The sequence below is a fragment of the Emydura macquarii genome, unplaced genomic scaffold (assembly GCF_026122565.2).
Source record: "Emydura macquarii macquarii isolate MOO-44397 ecotype Brisbane River unplaced genomic scaffold, CSIRO-AGI_Emac_v2 contig_691, whole genome shotgun sequence".
Lineage (NCBI taxonomy): Eukaryota > Metazoa > Chordata > Testudines > Chelidae > Emydura > Emydura macquarii.
Genome location: NW_027130828.1, coordinates 9,156,268 through 9,172,444, shown reverse-complemented (window position 1 = coordinate 9,172,444; position 16,177 = coordinate 9,156,268). Strand labels below are relative to the sequence as shown.

The following is a 16,177-nucleotide window of genomic DNA, read 5'->3' as shown; positions in this document are numbered from 1 at the left end:
TTCAGATTGTCAGAGAGGCAGCAGCTGCAGAAGTACACTGAGCTCCAAGGATTGAGGGGTGTCTGGGTGAAGTGCAATCTACTTAAACTAGCAAGGAAAGGCGATGTGCGTTTAGGCTTTTTGTAACCCCTTTCTTTCTGCTTGTACTGTTCCTAAGGGTAAATAAATCATACTCTGTTTTGAAAAAACTGTTCTATGTTACTGCATTTATTAGCTGGTTCAATTCCTGGAAAGGATTCTGTAGCAGGGGCAAAATCCAGTTGGACTCGTTGGAGGTAATATTCTTGGGAAACAAAAGGCACCGTAACCTGGGAGTCCAGTTAGAAGTGGGATGAATCACAGGATTCCACTCAGAGAAGAGTGCAAGCGTTGGCCAGCCACTTGAAAGAAATGTCCCCGGGGGTGGGAGGAAGGGGAGAGGAGAGGAAGAGTGGGGAGATAGAGAGCACGGATACAGCTCATTACTAAACTAACACTCACCAAGCCAGTAGTTTTTGTAGTTGGTGGTATCATATAAATGGGATGGCAGAAGAATGAGTTTCCCCTTCTCAATCATTGAAGAGCTATAAATATCAGGGCTGTCAAACAGCCCCAACTCAATGACTTTAAATAAGCAAGTGAACACTTCCTGTAAGTCATAGTAATCATCCCTGTCAACTTTCCCTAAGTTTCTTGCTGTCAGAATGGCCCATCGACGAATCTATAGATAAAAAAATACTTGATTATTAGAAGGAATATAAATAGGAATCACAGACAAAGCTGAAAGCTTAGCAACTATATTCCTAATAAAATGTGGTAAAATATATTTGTACTAAGAGCAAGTTCTTGTAAATGAGAATCAAGTATTCTTCCTGCATAAACGGAAACATTTCTCCATGCACATTACAAACTGTGTGCAATGCAATCTAAAAAACCCCAGAAGTTAAGAAAGAATACATTTAAGGGCAAAAACTCACTGGAGGCACAAAATAAGGGGCACCCTTTATCTCTAGACTTGCTTGATATCATCCTTTGAAACTTTGCTGATCAACTTTCAACACAGCCATAGGTACAATTAAGGAACAGCAACCATAAGTTAATGCTGTATGTGAAGGATGACTGTATACTTATTACCCAGCCAGAATCCATCTTTTGACTCATTTGAAGGGCTACATTATATTATCAGATTATAAAACAGGGTAATATTATATCTACTATGCATTTCTCAGGACCAACTTAAACACCAATTTGAACAGCAGAATTTTCAATGGGCAGCCTCCATCTCTTGCACACCATCCACACCAGCTCTCTAACTTTGTCAAGTAAAATCTGGATCCGCAGTTAAAAGCAATATCAAACAATTTGAAAAAATGACAATTCATCTCTTCCTGTGGAATAAAAAGAATATTGAGATGAATATCCTGCCTGGGTTACTATAAACTTTTATATCCCTCCTGATCTACACACCAAAAGTTTCTTTATTCATATCAAACTATTCACTGACTTTCTCTGAGATGAGGTAAGGAGGACATTCTGTCCCTCCTCAGTCTTAAGGTGTACTATGAATCCTTCATGATACACAGCAGGCCCGTCAATGGTACTAGGACTTAGATCCTAAGATCCAGTTGTTCTGTGGACTCTATATAACCACCCTCCTCAATCCTTCCATTAGCTACTGAAGCTACCAGGAAGATCAGGGCAGTCTAGCTGGGATCCAACAGTTTCACACTATGCTGCATGCAGAGACAGTTTTATGGGATAATCTAAGTCTCCTTGTAGGGTTAAACATATGATGTCAAAGGAGTGCATGAATAGGGGCATTCTCACACTTACCCAACTCTGTACCAATTACACCCTGAGGCCTTTTTCTGGCCTTACAATGCTATTTGGCTTGCAAAAGTCACAATTTTGATAATACCTATAACTTTCAATTCAAATGCACTTGGTACCCCAGAAATTCCCACTTTGTTACCATTTCTTAAGGAGAAAAGCTACCATTATGAATGCTACCAAGGTCAGCTTTGAGCAGGAACATAATGGCAGAGACCTCCCATTTATAGTCTCAAATGGATTGTGGTCTAGGATTGGCCTTAATATTAAAATATCCTCCCTGAACTCATACATAAACATACAACTAAAAATACTGTCTAGCCTTCGCTGGTCTCTTAACAGAATGAAGACTAAAGTAAAGGAAAACTGTGCTTGCTGCTGCTGTCAGAATCGGAGTGATATGTCACGACATATGCTATGGGAACACTCTGTAATTAAAGGATTTTGGGAGGATGTGTGTTCCTGACTGTCTCTTATTCCAACTGACAGTGCCACTCTCACCATAGCTATTTCACATTGGAGGCAATTCCAAAGTTTTGGAACCACAGACTACCCAGGATATAGCTTTTTAGTGACTAAAAACAAATGATGCAGAGATGGAAAGCATCAACATCCTAGCACAAAAAAGACTGGATTAGGAACATTGTGTTTGACTATCTTGGAAAGAGTAGCATACAAATATGTTCAGGTTCAGTTTGAAAGCATGTAGAGCCTTATTTTCACAGATGATAAACACCTGGCAACTCCTATTGACGTTAACTGGGCTTTTAAGTTCTCAACACTTCTGAAAACAAGGCCCCATAGCCCTTATTCCTTGATGGGTATCAGTGATCCATTGTTGCACATTGTGAGCTTCTGCATCACACTTCCACTTTATATGAACTTCATTTACTGAATACATCATGCATTGCCCTTCTCTCCTTCATTTCTGACTCCCCCCTTCACTAGTCTCAGTCATTCTTTTCTTTACAGGCAGCAGAATTACCTTTTCTTTGGATTGACAGTATAGTTATATTCCTATACCAATTTTCATCAAACAACTCACTGTGCCAAAAAATGACAGAGTGAAGAATCATGCTGAATTTTGAACTTTCATTTTGATTTTATTTTGAATCACAAGAATTTGGAAAAACAATCTTCATGTTATTTAAACTCAGTCTATGTAGTGGAATTGCTTTTGGGTACATTTTTATTTTGAAAAACAAATGTTTTTTTAGGTTCTCAATTTAGTATGAGGCTCAATCGCCTGAACTAGTGAAATTAGAAGACTCAGTAGAAATTAAATGCTTTAAACTGTTAGGTGCTCCTATTATCCACCTTGAGAAAAGCCACCTTAATGCCCAAAATGTTAACAATGTTACATATGGCCCAAATTAAACAGCAAACCCTGATTAGTCTGCTAACTTTAATGTGCTTTTTCACTGATTTTTTTTTTCTTGCATGCTCTTGAATAATGCTGAGAACAGCTGTTTTTGCAAAACAACTACTTTCTATAACTGACAGGAATACTGTGTACCCAGACATATCTGTTTGTTCCACAATCCCATTACTAATCAAGGTTACATGCCTCTATGGATTGTTTATATGTGGAGGATACAGTAGCAATGTTTGAACCTTGAAACAGTAGGCTTGTTCACTTTTGGCAAGAGTAATAAGGGGAGACTTACACAATCAAATCCCTGAAACAGAAATGCCCAGTAAAAGCTTAGAGTTAACTTTTCTGATTGTACTGTATTTTCATTATAGGAGAAAGAACTCACCACTTCATTGGGGTGTACCAACAACAGATAAATGCCTGGATGTTTGTCAAAGACCTGAAAGGAGAAGTTAACTTGCTCCATTTTACAAAGAGCCTCAACACAATGCTCACCTAAACAAGAGGAGACATGAATGGTAGAGATTAACCTATGTACCAACAAAACTAAGGCAAGCTAACTTATTTTAGTCCTTAAAGAAATGTTACCGTTATTTTAGTAGGGCAACTAAACATTTCACTAATGTTTGTTTAAAATAATTATTTTCACCTTCTGCAATACTGAGAATACTGGATCCTTCCAAGTGTAAGCCATGAGAGAGATACTCACTGATTTGCTCATGTAGGAGCAGGTACGGGTATTTCAGTATTTCTAGAAGAGGTACACGCAGGTTGTTCTCAAAATCTGGGCCTGTGTAACCAGACAGTTTAGTTTCCCCTTCATCATCCACTATAAATAGTTCATCATCTTCCTCAATATCTGTCTTCATGAATTTCTCAAAGTGGTCAATGAGACGGGAGGTTTCCAACTCCCATAAGATCTATTCCGGGAAAAGGAAACAATAAGACAATAGTCTGCACAGGGTGCTGAGATTAAGGATGTTTAACATCATGTGGAAATTCTGATGAGATTCTAAAATTTACTTTGTTTTTGGAAAGTTACTTTCCAGACATGGTAAGAAAACATTAAAAGTTGGGCATGGAACTCAGCTGACACAGATCATCAGCAACATTTTCAATTTGGAATTGACTGATTATAGAATCATTAGATTAACTTTGTGGCAGTGAGAAACTGTAGGTACTTAATGAATAAAGTTATGAATAAAGTTAATAGCTTCATAATTATTTTAAGCAGAAGACTGATACTGCGACAAATTTCTGTATTTAAATACAGGAGTAGAGCATATTGTGTAGTGTAAATTACTGATTTTAGGGTCTACTCTTGTGACTACTAAGCACTATGCTCAGATCAAAGAAAGATGCAAATTGCCAGATAAGGCTCCTACTTAGAAAATATTCAAAAAATGTTAAATATAGAATTGTAGCTTGTTGTATACTATGTATTAAGTTCTCAAAGAGGTAAGAAGTACTATTGTCTAATTAAAATGAATCATACAAGACAGTTTTAAAATACTGAAATAATTGAAAGTAGATATTCACTGAAATACTCATATACAAACTTTAAAAAACATTCAATTTTATTTTAATAAGCCAATAACATATGGAAGATTGTAACATGTATATAATAAAAATGGAGTTTTAAACATTTTTGTTCTTGCATAATAAAACCTTCAAAGCTTAAGAAAAAGGAGGAAAGTATGGAGGAGAAATGAAAGGGCTGGAAACAAAGAGGGGAACACAGAGGGTTGGAAAAGAAAAAAGAAAACCGAGGAAGTTTGAGGTTGTTTTGATTTTTTTAAACCTAATGTTCTGATGACATGAAAAAAACACAAACTTCATTTTCATGATAGCTCTCGCCAGCTTTTCACTACCATTTTGTTTATTTTTCACTCATTTATTTGAATTTATACCAAATAAAAAGGGGTGCCTATGCACGGCTCTAGACACCTCAATACATTACAAGAACTTACAGTTAAAATGGCAGCGTACCCCCTCCTGCAACAGTCAGCTAAACACAGTGCCCCCACAAAATTCCTCTGCCACAGTCAGACCTAACCAGCATCGAATCCCACCCTCTGAGGCACCCCAATTAAACTTTTTATGCTGTACACCTCAGTAGGAGACACTTACCTCCTGCAAGCAGGGCAATTCATCCCTTGCCTTATGGTATTCAACCACACATTCCAGGCAGTAACAGAGATCATCATTGGCTGCTGCAAGATCTTCAGGGGACAAAGTCTTGGAAGCATAGCTCCTTAGGAACTGGGTGGTGGAGGAACCACCAGGCGTACACCACCGACATGTGCTCATTCTTCAGATACACACATAGAAAGAAGGAGGGAGTTATTAGAAATCAAAACACTGAAAGTAGTAATAAGATCCAATTTCACCAAGATCTCTTAAGTGCTCAGAACTAGAGATTTCTGAAATGCACAGATGCAGTACATAATTTTTAAAACTGTATGATCAAAACCGTCAAATTTAATTGCCCAAATTTAAGCATATAGATCCATAATTATGCACCTAATAAAAGTGGCCTCATTTTCAGAGCATCTGAACACTTACAACTCCCCTTGAAATACAAAAAAAAAAAAAAAAAAAATTAACTAATCATTAAAGAATAAGTATTCTATTACTCTTACAGTTAATATATTTGGATAACATTGACAAGCAAAATTTCACCTTGCATGTAGCAAAAGAATCCATAACTAACCCACAAAACACTTGTGAACTTTTTCAAATATACAACACTAATATATGTATGCATCAGAACAGCTGTTTGTGAAAACTAGGATTCATTGATACAAAGATTGATTAGTTCTGCTTCACCTCCCTAAGATTCTCATAATTCAGTGAAGGCCTGTCAATTAAAGGTAATTAAATGGATTTAAGATTTTTCAGTTTATACATTTTATTAGTCATCCTTGACGTTCAACAAACAAAATCACAAATCATTCTCATATGTGGCTCTCTCTACATTCAGAATAATGGCGCAGTCTAAGATAAATTCTATCACTTCTACCAAGCTAATAACAAATAAACAAGAATAGATTCTAATGAATAATTGTGTAAGTATAGATGCTCGATTTTATTAATGCCAATACTAAAGATATACACCGGCTATGAATCAAACATTTTCATTCTCCTCACTTTGCATCAGTTAAGGTGACAACCTAATTTATTAGTATCACTTCCTAAAAAGCATCTGCTTCATGAAAAAGGGTGTGTGCACTTGGTTTTTATAGTTACTTAACCCCACAGGAATGGTACGGAAAGGGAAAGTACTCCAATTTGCAGGACACAGTCTTGAATTTGGCAAATATTATACAACTTTATGAAGCTTGGAAAGTGCAGGTACATGCATGGATTAGAAATTGAATATTTAATGCCTTGAGGAAATATTTAGTAAACTATGGCCTAAAATTGTGTGTCAGTTTCAATTGTTATGGGTTTTTCATAAACTGCATCAGTAATACCTGTTGTGTTGAGTGAGGAGCAATTATTTATATGACCACTGGCTTTTGGAAAGGAGGCCTCGGTGAACTAGCACTCCATGAGCAACAGTCTACATATTAATGGCTTTAAAATTGAGAATAAAGTCCAGATAATTTCTATTGTGTTTATGAGTCCCCTAATGAAACAACAGACTATTACTCAAAGCTGTGCACTAATTAAATTTCATATTCTGTCACTATAATCAAAATTATAAAAGTCTCCAAAATTAGCAATCCTTGTCAGCATTTCAAAATATTTTCACAAATCCACAGTATCCTAAACATTCTAAGGACCAGACTTTGACTTAATCTTCCTGACCAAATATTCCAATAAATCATTTGGTTAATGTCTATTAATAAACATACTTCTGCATAATACTGGCCTACAACTGGATCAGCATGTATCCTCACTAATACCATACAACAAAGCAGCTATATTTAAAACAAGCAGACTTTTCTTAATGATTTTACTTTTGTATTAAAAAGACAGATTGGTTCTTTCCTAGATTAATTTTAAGCTAGCTCACCTGTTCTTAAAAACTGGGTGAAATATCAAAAATTAGCTAGCGTATTTTACAGGGATCTAAAAACTTCAAAAACTTTAACACCCCTATGCCTTCCACTGGTGCTCAAATGTGTCAGTAGACCACTGCTTTTCACTAAAGCATTTGCTGGTGGTCCTTGCTTCCAGATGCTAAACTGCATTACAATGCAATTAAAAACATTTTCCTAATTTTTTGTCTGAAATCAGTTTCTGTACTTGCCACTGAGACCTTACATAACCATAAATGGAAAGTAAGTGTGGTCTATGAGAATTTCTCTAATAGGATGTAGGCCACACTGAAAAGTTTCAGGATCCGTGTATTAGGCTATGTAAACTGAGAGTCAAATTCTAACACCCTTATCCACACACTGGGGTGTACATTGCTTGTCAAGCAGCCCTATTGAAATGAATGGGATTAAGCACATAATAAGGGACCACTCAGGAAGTAAGGGTGAGGAAATATGGTCCTATGACATATATGTTAAATACTTAACTTCAGTAAGTAGAAAACCTAAGATTAAAGGGCTACCACCACCAAGTGAAAAGAGTCAGAAGGGTGGCCAAATCATGACAGAAATTAATTCAGGGTCAGTCTATACCATCAATATCTCCAAATCTGGAGACCCAATTTACAGCTTGTGTTAGTTATGCAACTTAGACAAGACCTTGCATTTCAGTTAACTGAATTCCATTATCAGGTGCAGTCGTTGAACAGATCTCCATTACAAAATGGAATTATGTTGTACCTGAGCCAAAGAACAGCACTACTGAACCCTGACAAGTTCATTTCTGTAAACGGAAATGGCTTTGTTGGAATATGTTTAAACAGGGTTCTGTAATAGTGAAGGCCAGCACTGATATGTGAGCCCTGCCTGGATACACAAATGTGGATCCGCATCCGCCCCAATCAACATACCTCTGACCACCATCCACACTCGCAGTTCTGGGGCCCCCAGTCAGCTGTTTGGAGGTCAGTCCTGTTGCAGCTCCATCACTGATCAGCTTTCGGGGACCAAACTCTCCAAGCAGCTGCCCAACAGCTCACTGGTGGCCCACAGTAGAGCCCCATGGAACAACTGCTTGATTGGCGGCCTGCAGGACAGCCCTGCCGAAGAGCTGATCTGCGAGGCAAGCAGCTGTTCCATGGGGCTCCCCTGCAGGCCACCAAGCAGCTGTTCCTCAAGGCTCCCCTGCAGGCTGACATGCCTAAGTGCCGTGTTTTGAATTCACCCAAGTCTTTCTGGAGACAACAAGGTCGCCAGGGGCAAATGGCCTCCGAAATTACGGGGGCGGTTTGAAGTGCGCCCCAAGACACTAAGGCAGTTCATATATATCCCTTTTAAGACAGAATGTGAGGCTTGGAAATGCTAACTCGGAAAAACTTGGCAAACTTCCTGGAAAAACTTGGCAAACTACTTAAATAAAAACTATTAAATGGTTAAGAATCTATCAGCTCACTAGTACAACTATTAACGTTTTCTTTTACTGATTCACTTTTATATAAATACAAACAACAATTAATTACACCGATTACAATTTAAGACACAAAACTTACACCCAAGTCTTTCGAGAGTTACAAGAACTCCCACAGCAATTTACCCTTTTGGGACAAATCAAAGGGTGCCCGCAAAATGTTACCACAAATTGTCTTCTCTAATTCATTTACAAATTCTTAACACACAAATGAAACTTAAGAAACAACTAATAATTGCAAAGCAAGAGCAAAAAGCAATTATTCCAACAGTTATAGCCACAATTACTCCTGGAATACAAGCAGAATTATTGTTAGTTTACATTTACATTCACTACTCACCACATGTAGAGATGAACTTAGTAGTAGCAAAGATAACAAATATTTCATGACCTGGTCTTTCTTATTTAGCACTGATTTTCATCCAGGTGGAACCTCTATCGTATTCACACCCAGGTTATCATCCGTGAGACAAGTCCCAACGGGTTATCAGCCCAGTTACCTGACTATTTTAATGCAATGTCGAGGCAACAGGCCAGAGAGGCATGATGGTTGATCAGACCCTCTACACAGTGCGATTCTGGTGCACCCCTTTCTTGATGTGTGGCTCTCTGATTTGGGCTTACCTGACAACCCCTTTCATCTCTACTCTTGCCTATACATCCGTCAAATCAATTATGGGCATTTTCTACGTCACTTTGTCGGTCCCTCCTTGGGGAGTCCCCAGGCCAGAAGTTCATCCCTGACCAGGTGTAACTTACCAAATAAAAGTTGCAGAGACTGCAAATTTCCAAATTTGGGCCTAGGAACTGCTGTGCTTGCAAGCTCCCCCTATTTTTACTTCAACCGGTTACTTTTTGGTCAGGGTTTTTGCCACCTCTGAGTTCCTCTCCCCATGGGGCATACAACTCCTACCTCCTTATCTATTACACAAGATTAACAACTTCCCTTTATCCATTACAAAAATAACTAGGAACAATTATAAGAACAGATGGTTACAAAACCTTGAAACACAATTAACAATCTTCAATGAATTTTTCTATGTCTCTTTCTCAACATGGCCTCGGGGCACACACATAATACAATGATTTTAACCCTTTACGACACAGGCCAGCAGGGAAGGCCAGCCGAACAGCTGACTGGCAGCCCATAGGGGAGCCCTGCCATAGAGCTGATTGGCGGCCAGTCTCTACCCTCATTTCAAAGGCGGGGAAGCAGCCTTAAAGGCTATGGAGCTGCAGAAAACTGCTTCCCCGCCTTTGAGATCCGCATCTGATCCACTATCTGCAAAAAATGATCCTTGGATATAAAGTGGATATCTAAGGGTTTACAGAGCTTGATTGATATGGACTTTGAGAGAACGTGAGGAGTGAGTGAAAAAGAAAAACTTAGTAAGATTCTCCAGATAACAAACAAAACTGTTTTGCATAGGTGTTTTTTATCTTGCTGACTTTGTCGGATAGGTCCATTGGCTTAAAAATGAATTAGTTTCCCTCATTTTATGCCATTTCATATGAACATTAATTAACATGCATACTGGAGAAAGTTTTAATTATCTTAAATATAAGCCCACTTTCTATCATGTTTTTCTATCAATTGCATCACTGGCTTGTTAATAATACAAGAGTTATGTGTCTAAACAAAAGGCAATTCTCTCAACTCATCCTCTCCGATTTGATGCTGCAATTAAGTAATATGGATTTGTTTATGACATCATCAAAATATTTTCCATAGCAATATAATGATGACAACACAGGTTGGCGGAGTAAAAAATAAAAACCATCTTAAACAGCAGCAAAGGGAGACCAGGCGAAGTATATTTTTTAAAATGTTCTCTCTCACAAGTTAGCTTTTGCACTAAATAATCCAAGCAAGACCTATTTTTACTGAAATATTAAGATGAAAAATAAAGCAAAAAATTCAGAAAATTCTATAAATCATTAGTGACCATTTCACTTTAATTCTGTGCCATATGCATAACCAAAACATTCTTCATTGCATTCACATACTTTTCCTCAACAGTATAACAACACATTTGCAGCGTCTTCTACTCTATATTTCTCTGGGATTAATAGACAAAGACAGATCAATGAAAATTGTTGATATACAAAAGTGTGCCCCATTCACTTAGCCTTTCCAAGGTTATAGAAAAACCATACACTATTTGAAAAATAGTATGCAATCATGTAATCAAAGATATTATATTATAATAGTATATAATATTCTTATATAATAATATATGTCCAAGAAGATCCAACATTTCCTAACTTCTGAGAGCTTAACTGCAAGTTTAACACTCTCATGAAGGTTTTGTTCAAGGAATTATCTAGATTTTTTTAAATTATCATCTGAAACTATTTGTGTCTAAACACCACCAAAATGTCTTCTCCTGGGCAAGTTGCACAATCAATAAAGCAAGGCCTCCGATGGAGTCTTGCTTCATTCACTGCATACCTTATCCAATGAGGCAAGGGCACATCCTTGACTGTTAAACTTAATTTGCTAGACACACTATAAAATATTTAATATTGTTATTACACTAGTGCCCAAAAGCCCCAATCAATGTTGAAGCCCTCTGTTGGGTGCTGTACAATGTCTTCTGAACTCAGATGTCTTAACCGCCACCACCTTTCAAATGTGAAAGTCAAAACTCAAAGCCACCTCAAATTCTGCACCATTTTTAACACTACACCTTCTGAGATTTTAGATAGTCTAAAACTGAACTCGTAACAGAAACTATCAGTGATATTATATGTCAAATAACCATAGCTCATGCAAGTTCAGTAATCAGAAGATCATTAGTCAAAGATTGAGCAGCACAATACAGAAAAGATTGAGTTAATACTTTACCAATCTGGAGAGCAGGTTTTGCAGAAGCTACATCTTAACTCTGTTCCAAAGCATTAATTCACTTCTACTTATATTTCTATCCCTGTTTATCATGGACAGGAAATGCCCCCAAATTCCTTTATTTCAGGACATATCCTAATTTTCCTTTTCCATGCAGGTTGCACCTACTCTCCAAGGTTTTTGGATAGCTGTATCCAGTTAGCTTAATCTTGCAACAATTAGAATAGTTGCTTATTACTTTACAAAGCTCAAGCAAAACTGCAGGAGAACACTACCTTGTCCTTGATGAGCTCTACATATGCCAAAAATAAAAGATTACAGACAATTTTTAATACATTTCCAGCACAAATGTGCTGAAAATATAATATACTATAATATGCTGAAAGCGATATATTAAGCATAGGTGTACAGCTTTCAATAATACATTAACTTTGGCTATGTAATTTTGACTAATACCTCCAATTCAAAATACTTCAGCGCCCCCCCAATCTTTTTGGATCAATCTGTCAAGACATATAGCAAAATTCTACTAAGCATGCATGAAGTTTCCCAATTTAAATGCTTTTAACTTTAAAATTACTGAACCAATTTTCTTCCAACTTGTTCTCTTCCTTCTAGGTCAATGAGATCTACAAATCATGCCAAGTTTGTTATATTTTAAGTCATTAAATTAGCCCATGTGCAAAATTTTTGATTGAAAACTTAAAAATAATGCACCCAATTTTGTTCAGTTTTCCCAACAACAGATTCATTCACCTCCAGGTTGACATCAAGCAACGAAAATTTCAGCACTTCAGGAATTAGTTTTAAAAAAAATTACAGACAACCAAACAAAATGGATTAGAATAGAAAACAAAATTCAACCATAACTATATATAAAAAACTTAACACATACAGTGCACTTCATGTTTAAGTCACTATAAAAGTACTGACTGATTGATTCTCAGATTCCTGTAAGACAGATGTTACCCCCACTGCAAGTTGTTTATGTGCAAGTGGCCTCCTTTTTACAACCTAACCAACTGCTCCACATCACTGGACAAAACAGGAGACACTGACTGACAGTTAAGGGTACTTCAGCAACATTTGTACAATATACTTCAAAATAAATAGATGCCTCCATTTAACAGTAAGCCTTCCAAAGGCTTAAGACTACTCCTGTGGGGCAAGACAGGCGCATTACTGTTTTTAAAATGTCATGTCTGCATGAACAGAGTAAGTGTGTTTGCTCCTATTGTGTGATGAGGTCAGGGGAAGAAGAATTTACTTTCTAACTCTGTAGGTCGGGGGGAAGTGGCTGGGGAGGGAAGAGAATAAGAGAGAAGGGGGAGGTTTCCATGCTGCAGGTGGGTAATGAACTGCAGAAGAGGGTGGCTGGGGTGGTGGAAGCAGTCTCAATGCTTGGTGAGCACGGGCCAGAGGGGCTGGGGCAGAAGAGTCTCCGTGCAAGAGGAGCACCGGCCGGGGGTTGAGGTAGGGCAGTCTCCAGGCTCAGCAGGGCACTAGTGGGGGAGGGGACGCTGCAGAGGGGGCGGAGGCGGCAGTTCAGTCCCCCTGACCGGAGGGAAGGGAGGCTGGGGGGAGGGCAGTCTCCAGGCTCGGAGGGGGGAGCACGGACCGGGAGGGGCAGGGGGGCAGTCTCCAGGCTCGGAGGGGGGAGCACGGAGTGGGGAGGGGGCAGGGGGCAGTCTCCAGGCTCGGAAGAAGGGGGCAGGGAGGCCAGTCTCCAGGCACGGGGGGGGGCACAGGGGCCAGTCTCCAGGCACAGGGTGGGGGGGGCAGTCTCCAAGCGGGGGGGACTTCTCCTCTTCCCCTCCCGCTGGGCTGCCCCCCCTCCTCACCTCCTCCCACCGCCGCCAGCCTCTGCATGCGGGCCCCGGCTCTACTCCGCCGCCATGGCCCCGCTGGGCATCCGGCGCGCGTCCCTCAGGCGGCCGGGCCGAGCCCCGCTGGGCACATCCCCCTCCCCGTGTTCGCGCCACTTCCGGCCCGCCGCCACCGCCGGGTTTCTCTCTGTGCCGGAAGTGAGTTTGTTTTTCCTCCTGGGCGGGGCGGGGCCTGGCCGGAAGCGCGCCACTCTAACCTGGAGGAGGCCCGGCCTCGGGCCCCGCCCCTGGGTGTGCGTCTTAAAGGGCCAGCGCCGGCTGGAGGGGCAGAGCCAAGGTTCGGTTCGGTTCAGAGATCCAGACACTAGCTTAGGAATTGGGAGACTCGGGTTCAGTTGAGGTCGGCAGCAGCCTGCCTGGGTGAACCTGGGCCAGGCAGTCCCTGGAAATCAATGGAAACGAGGCGCATAAAAGCTTGTGTGGGGCTGCGCCTTAACCTCTCCGTGCCTCAGTTTCCCCTCTGTGCCGTAGGGGTAACAGCCCAGCCCTGCCCTGCCCCGCGGGCGTGGGGTGAGGATTGTGAGGTGCTCAGGTACTAAGGCGATAGGGCCACAGGTGCCGTTTTCTACCCGACCGTCCCCTTTTGGGCACGTTTGCCCCCGTATCACCAACCCCAAATGTCCAGAACTCATGACGGGCTTGCCAAACACCACGAGGCTGGCTTTAAACTCATGCGATTACGTAAGAACAACACATGCTGGTGTTCTTTTTGTTTGCCTTCCGCTCTCTGCGCCTGTAGGGTGCCCTGGGGTCACAGTGGGAAGCTTTCTCCACAGCCACAAGGGCGAGACACTTACTTTTTCTGTAAGAATGAAGGCTGAAATCATCCCATAGCCACCTGACTCCAGGAGCTGGGGGCTTAAGGAAAACAATAATTAATTATGAGACTCAGGACATAATCATGAGAGATGGCAACACTGCGGTCCCTCATCCAGTCCGGGGACAAAACCAGACATGGTTTTAACAGGCCGCAGACAGGGGAATGCCATTTTGAACAGCGCACTGCTCCACCCCCACCCATGCGACCTCCTACACATGGTGCATTTGAGGTCATGACAGTGCAGGTGGGTTGTCACATTCTTGAAAATGGTGCCCTACTTGTGGCAGGACCTTACACGCACCATGTGCACAAGGTCTTGCTGGCTGGGGTGGGGTCCCACTGGCTGGGGTGGGCCCACACTATTCCCAGAAGTGCTGGAATGACCACTATTCCAGGAACATGCAAGCGGCCACGCTAGGTAACTAGGCAGGAAGAAGTGGATGAGACTGCAGCGGAAGGTACAAGGGGGAGGGGGATGAAGGAGAAGTGGAGCAGGAGAATTAAAAACACGTATTGGCAGAGCAATTGGAAAGGAAAAGGAGAGTAGACAGTAGCTTGGCTGGGCAGGTAACCACATCACTGCCACTATCTCCTACCTAGCCTGTTTCTAGCTTCTGCCACCCCAGCAACATAGAGCCCTTCTTGCAATCTTGCCTTTCATCCTTATGAGACAGAGCAGAATCATTTTGCCTCCACTATACAGATGGGGAAATTGAGGAACTTGCTCAGAGGCAGTCAGTCAGTGGCAGTGCCAGGCAGATAACATTCCCCTCTGTCATGGGACTCCTGTGAGGTTTAACATCGATGCTAGAGCTGAGTATAGCCAAATCAGAGGCCAAATCTTAAAATCTTGAGATTGGCTAAAATTCATGAGATCTGAATAAAAAAAATATCATTCCACTTTGTATTTAGCAGTGACACTTGGAGTTAGTTCCCCAGAACTGAAGAACACTGTGTAAGTTCAAAAGCTTGTCTTTCTCACCAACAGAAGTTGGTTAAATAAAATATATTACCTCACCTACCTTGTCTCTCTAAATCACATTGGTTGGTTCTTTTTTATCTGATTTTCAAGTCTGCTCCTTATTTGTGTGTGATCATTTGTGAAGTCAATGGCAGCTGAGGGAACTCACTGCCTCAAATGACAAGGCCTGTGGGAACGATTTATCTTGGGGTCCAACATGTCACCATGGAGCATGATTGATGTGTTCTGAAGGAATAATAATAATTACAATGCTGTCTGGATTAGGGGTGAATATTATTGCTATCAATATTGCAAAATTACAGTAATTCAGATGAGATGCCCCATGTCAGGTACCATTGAAAGGTCGTAATTTGCTAAATATGATGATTTTGTTTATGCGAATGTAACATCTTGGTACTTGGTAACTTATGGCTAGGTGTAATATATCTGTATTCAAAAACTTGTGAGGTGCTACTGGGTTATACCCACCAGGCAGCTTGGTGTCTGCCTTGATGACTCATCGAGAGCCATTACCTTTACAGTAAACCAAGGGAGAGGAGCCAGGAGGGCACCTATGAGTCATCAGGACATGTGTAGGGACATACCTGTGGTCAGGGGGGCTGCAAGTGCTTTTTCATGCCATGTGCTGCGTTTGGGGCAAGCAAGATGGCAAAGGAACATAAAAGGCAGCTACACCATCCCCATCATGTCTTCATTCCTGCTTCCTCTCTGGATCAACTCATCTACAACTGAAGCTCTGAAACAAAGGACTGAGGCCCATCCAGGTATTGGATGTACACCAGAGGAACTGTACAAGCCTGCAAACTCCACAATTCAGCTGAGAATCGGATATATATGGATTTTAATGTCACTTGTATGTATCTGATTGCTTTGACCATTTTTCTTCCAATTTGTTTCTTTCTTTTTATAATAAACCTTTGGTTTCAGTTACTAAAGGATTGGCTAG

The 16,177-nt window shown here is 40.7% G+C and overlaps 1 protein-coding gene across 2 annotated transcripts in view; it reads right to left on the bottom strand.

Annotated features, from left to right (window-relative positions):
- Nucleotides 1-13,549, bottom strand: part of SETX (senataxin) — a 51,050-nt gene extending 37,501 nt beyond the window's left edge. The window contains exons 1-5 of one of the 2 annotated variants that reach the window (XM_067541910.1): nucleotides 13,385-13,549; nucleotides 5,315-5,495; nucleotides 3,894-4,104; nucleotides 3,570-3,679; nucleotides 481-700 (exon numbers count right to left, since the gene is read on the bottom strand). In XM_067541910.1, coding sequence (XP_067398011.1) covers nucleotides 481-700; nucleotides 3,570-3,679; nucleotides 3,894-4,104; nucleotides 5,315-5,494 — 721 coding nt within the window. In that variant the 5' untranslated portion in view covers nucleotide 5,495; nucleotides 13,385-13,549. Of the gene's footprint in view, nucleotides 1-480; nucleotides 701-3,569; nucleotides 3,680-3,893; nucleotides 4,105-5,314; nucleotides 5,496-5,707; nucleotides 5,758-13,384 lie in introns of those variants that run through there. The other variant, XM_067541911.1, reaches the window with a different exon arrangement.
- Nucleotides 13,550-16,177: the final 2,628 nt, after the last annotated feature.